Source organism: Limulus polyphemus, unplaced genomic scaffold, assembly GCF_000517525.1.
Source record: "Limulus polyphemus unplaced genomic scaffold, Limulus_polyphemus-2.1.2 Scaffold4852, whole genome shotgun sequence".
Taxonomy (NCBI): Eukaryota; Metazoa; Arthropoda; class Merostomata; order Xiphosura; family Limulidae; genus Limulus; species Limulus polyphemus.
The window spans coordinates 64,567-69,444 of record NW_013670462.1 but is presented as its reverse complement, the minus strand read 5'-3'; the positions used below and the strand labels follow the sequence as shown (position 1 = coordinate 69,444).

The window sequence follows — 4,878 nt, the reverse complement described above, 5'->3', positions numbered from 1 at the left end:
CAGGTTGACAAACATCATGGGAAGGGTGTAGTAAGGACTATGTTGTTGAGTGGGTTGTAAGGCCAGGTTGACAAACATCATGTGAAGGGTATAGTAAGGACCATGTTACTGATAGTTGATAAGGTCAGGTTGACAAACATCATCTTCCCACTATAGCTCGTCTTTCCCCATGCAGCATTATATGCCAACCTTTCCTGCTTGCTATACAGACTGCCCCCTTGAATGTCAATATAACCACAGCTGGTTAGCCCTTTATGAAAACATTCCACTAATATTCTTGCATAATGTTTGTCAGGGATTCTGGAGGGGCCAGGAAATGGTTCAATGATCATGGTGGGTGGAAAGCTTGCTGTGGTGTCAGGGAGCGCTATGTTAATTGGAATACTTCTCCAAGGGTGGGTGGAAAGCTTGCTGAAATTTCGGGGAGCACTGTGTTGATTGGAGTACTTCTCCGAGTTTTTCAGGTATCCTCTGATCTCAGCCTCAGATCATAAACACACCACTCATAAGAATATTCTGAATAATAACTTTGGAAGAATTTAACAACTTTGTTGATATATTATAGATAGCATAGGGGAGTAATATATGTAGCACGTACATAACACAACCTGACATCGTCTTGTTAAACCCTTTTCTTTAGTCAGACCTATGTAAAATGAAAATATTTATTGCTAAGACTGGTTCGCACTGTAACATATGAAAGTTCCTTGGTAGTAGTGGAAAGGCCTGCAGTAGAAAACGTTTGTCAGTATACTTTCTGTTAAAAATCAGTTTAGTACAGAGCAATGTAACCTAATTTCATAGTTGTCAGACTTAGATATACAAGTTTTTATTTCATAGTTAGATAAGCAGCGATCATTTCTATCTATAGTTATGTGAAATGAGCTATAAAAATTCAAAATTATGAATGACGAGCTTGTAAAAATTGGTAAGCTCTTATTTATATTTTCAGATTAACAGTGTTGAGGTAGATAGTGGCTTAGCTTCGGAAGTTGAACTACAAAAGACTAGGGATATTTATGTTGGTGGTTACCCAGGAGGCCATACTCACACGTAAGTCCATTTAAATTAAAAATATATTTATTAGTGCAGATATGTAGATATACATACCTTCAGGTTAAAGATTAGTGTCATTTCATAGTTACTTGAGAAAATATACAACTCCAATGAGAGCAAGAGGATGGTAACTGAAACATAAACTTATTGGTGATTTCTAGAAAATATAGCAAATAAGTATTAACTAAATCATAACCATGACTGATTTAGACTTATTACAACTCTACCTAAGGACATAATGACAGAATTTACAAGCTAAAGATGTGTTTAATTGCATGGTGATTCAGAAGATAAATTCATTGTAAAAGCTGTAGTAAATAAAGAACTTATATCAAAACTAGTCATAAAACATTCATTGGGAGGGTGTAGATCTTTTAATTTTTAACAAATGGACTCTGCACTCTCCCAATGAATGTTTTATGGCTAGTTTTGATGTTAAAGAGTTATAAGATCTACACCCTCCCAATGAATGTTTTATGGCTAGTTTTGATGTTAAAGAGTTATAAGATCTACACCCTCCCAATGAATGTTTTATGGCTAGTTTTGATAAAATCTGTAGTGTTTTAAACCCCGTTATTTTGCTTGTGAGGAAAATCCAAGGTTTTGTATGAGTACACATGTACATGTTATAAACTAGTTGTTCCTAATCAACTTTGGTTAGTATCCTACAAACATCTCTTTCTGGAGTATTTACATGAATCATGGCTTGAATTCATTGGTGTACATGTTGGTGCTACTGTATTAGGCTCTTGTTAAAATAACCATTTAAAGAAGATATTTGATAATATTTATACAACGGACTTTCAGAGAAATCACCAATGTGAACTTTGAAGGTTGTATCCAGAATCTACAAATTGGAACAGCAAACGAAGACCTTAATAAGAACAAGGAAGCTCTTGGAGTTGTCCCAGGATGTCCTGCTACTGTAAGTTTCTAGGCTTAGAGAATTATCCACAGTACAAGGTTCTTTGGAAAGGAACTTTTCTATTACTTTTAATTAATAAGTGATTTCAATGAAAATATGAGTTATCTTAGAAATGAATAAAAACTCTATAACTTGAGTGCTTTCTAAAGGTCCCCCTTTCGTAAGTGCTCGGGTTATAGGGTTTTTATTAATTTTCTATTAAGACTTCTTGAACCTGCGTGTTATTCTAACATCATGAATATGAGTTATGAGTCAGTATCGTTGAAAAGTAATCGCTATTATCAAGAAGCTTTTGAGGTCAGGTTTGATTTGCTCTTAGGAAAGAAGAGGTTAATTATTTTTTGTAAGCTGTAAAGTTTTAATAGGATTATTTTTAAAACTTGAAAAATTAAGCATTTTATTTGTAATTGTTAAAAGTATTTTCATTCCGTCTCATGTATTAATTAGATAAATATTTATTTTCATAATTCTGGTTCTGCTATATTTCAGATTGCTCGAACTGTTTCTTTCTCTAACGAAAGTCCTGGTTATGTGGCCATGAGAAGGACAAGCATGAAAAGTCATCTTAATAAATATGCTCAGCTAACGTTTAAATTTAAGACTGTTGAACCTGATGGGTTAATATTCTATGCTGCAGACGAGGAACAGAGCAGCTACCTGTCTATAGCGCTGGCTGACGGGCACTTGGTGATGAAGAGTAATCCAGGTGGCGAAATAAGGACAGCAACCTCCAAGAAGTACAACGACAAAAACTGGCACTATGTTACAGCAACAAAAACGTTACATCAGTTGAGACTGGATATTGATGACCTGTATGATTTTAACCAAGAAACATCAGACAAAAATGAAATTTCCATCACAACACCCCTGTACTTTGGTGGAGTCCCCCAGGACTATGTCATAAAGCCCCAAGCTGCAGCATCTGTAAAAACTTTCATTGGCTGTATAGGAGACACGACTGTTAACAATCAATTCCAGAACTTTGCCGACTCCCAAGATCGGCCGGGATCCTCATTAACCAGTTGCCCACTAGCCGATCCTGATGAAGTGACTACAGAGCCACCTGTGGTGGACTACTCCACTGTTTCACCAGACCATACAGAAGGTAAATATGTGACATCATACAAGTACAAGTTGTGAAATAAATATTACCTCAGATATCTTGTACGATGTTATAATGTTATTGCTAGTTCATGCTAAAACATTACCATAATATAATAGGAGTGTAGTTCTTTAAATTTTGACACTTTTGGTTAGAAAAACAGATTTTTATTTCTTGAAAAACGTTTAAGAAATCCAATAGGCAACTTTAGTTTAATACAGTAACATTACTTCATATTAAAATATTTGGTTTGTGTTTACAGAAGAAACTACTGAAGACCAGGAAATCCAAAAGCCTGATTTTGATATTTTTACTACTCTTCTACCCTCTACTACTTTGCCCACAACATTAGAGCCCACTGTTCCCTACCCAACTCCTTATGGTCTATGTAAGCTACCTATTTCACCACTAAGTGATCCTGATGTTACTGCAGAAGATGGGATGCGTTATGGTAATTCTCCATGGGCTAGACGCGAATTTTATGTACGTACAAGCACACTATTGGATGAGAGCACTTTCTCGCTAGAATTCAAGACTGATCTTCCAGATGGAGCAATGTTTTATGTATCGGGTAAGGTAGAGAGATATGAAGTCAATGTGATCTGAAAAAACATTCTCTACCGTAAAAACTTACCTTCCTGTTTCATGTATCTGGTTCAGATTACACTTACTTTGTAGCTTTCTACCTGAGAAACAGTAAGTCTAAAAAGTGCAGAGTAAGAATACATTTTTATTGTACATTTCTAAATTGATTGTCTTCCAATTAACACATTTTTCAGGTTATTCTGTTACAAATAACTTTCTTTGTAGTAAATATGGTTTTATTGCAAGTGAGATTTTTATACATTCTGAGGTAAATTTTTAGTTTTTATTGATTGTAAAAACTTCTCTACACGGGTTCTGTCAAATTGACCGACCACGTGACCACATTGTACACACTGAAAATCGTTATAGTTTTGATACTACTACATTTTAATATAATATATATATCTTCACAAAATTTATCAGAATTTCAGTAACCATTATAAGTTTTTTACTCACAAAAAAGCAGATTTGTTCATAAATATATCAGTTTTGTTTATTTTTTTACCAGTCCGTGTGCAAAGTGATTTTCACGTTAATATTAAAATACTTCATCTCAAAAATCTCAAATTTCCTTTGTGTAATCCCTAAAATTTCCTAAATACGTTTCACACTTTTGTTTTCACTAAATCCATACAGTTTATATGTTATTTTCTTTACCCTATCTCAAAACAGGATTGGTTAATTCGACCAACCTCGTAACCACCAAAAAAGAAATCGAAATAAACCAAATTAACCTTCTTTTCTTTATAGAATGACTTCAAATTGTAACATGAAACTACTTTCGTTTATCCTATGTAGCTTTAAACTTATAACAGTATACATCTACTTATATGTAAATTTTATTGTTTTTTTTGTCCTTTCAACCATCTTTTAACTACTATTCGTGCCATTAGAAGTTGTAAATCATTTGGGCAACGTGGAGCTCACATTATGCTATCGAATTACATTCCCACAAGCTACTCCCAGCTGCTTGCATGCATGCCTCGTGAAACATTTTTTATTATATTATTATTATTATTTATTTTACCTAATCTAACTTTAACTCACCTAAAGAGATTCCTATAACATACACAAAAAGTATTTTTTTTATTTTTCTCTTGATTGTATCTTGTATTTCTGTACTTAAGTTGTCTAATTGTATCTTGTATTTCTACACTTAAGTTGTCTAATTGTATCTTGTATTTCTACACTTAAGTTGTCTGATTGTAAC

At 33.9% G+C, this 4,878-nt stretch overlaps 1 protein-coding gene across 2 annotated transcripts in view; it reads left to right on the top strand.

The window, feature by feature from the left end:
* LOC106471778 (laminin subunit alpha-like) overlaps positions 1–4,878 on the top strand; it is a 20,837-nt gene that overhangs the window by 14,153 nt on the left and 1,806 nt on the right. For both annotated transcript variants that reach the window (XM_022400392.1, XM_022400393.1), the window contains 5 exons: positions 953–1,053; positions 1,864–1,981; positions 2,471–3,086; positions 3,346–3,654; positions 3,738–3,782. In XM_022400392.1, the coding sequence (XP_022256100.1) occupies positions 953–1,053; positions 1,864–1,981; positions 2,471–3,086; positions 3,346–3,654; positions 3,738–3,782 (1,189 nt within the window). The remainder of the gene's footprint in view (positions 1–952; positions 1,054–1,863; positions 1,982–2,470; positions 3,087–3,345; positions 3,655–3,737; positions 3,783–4,878) is intronic.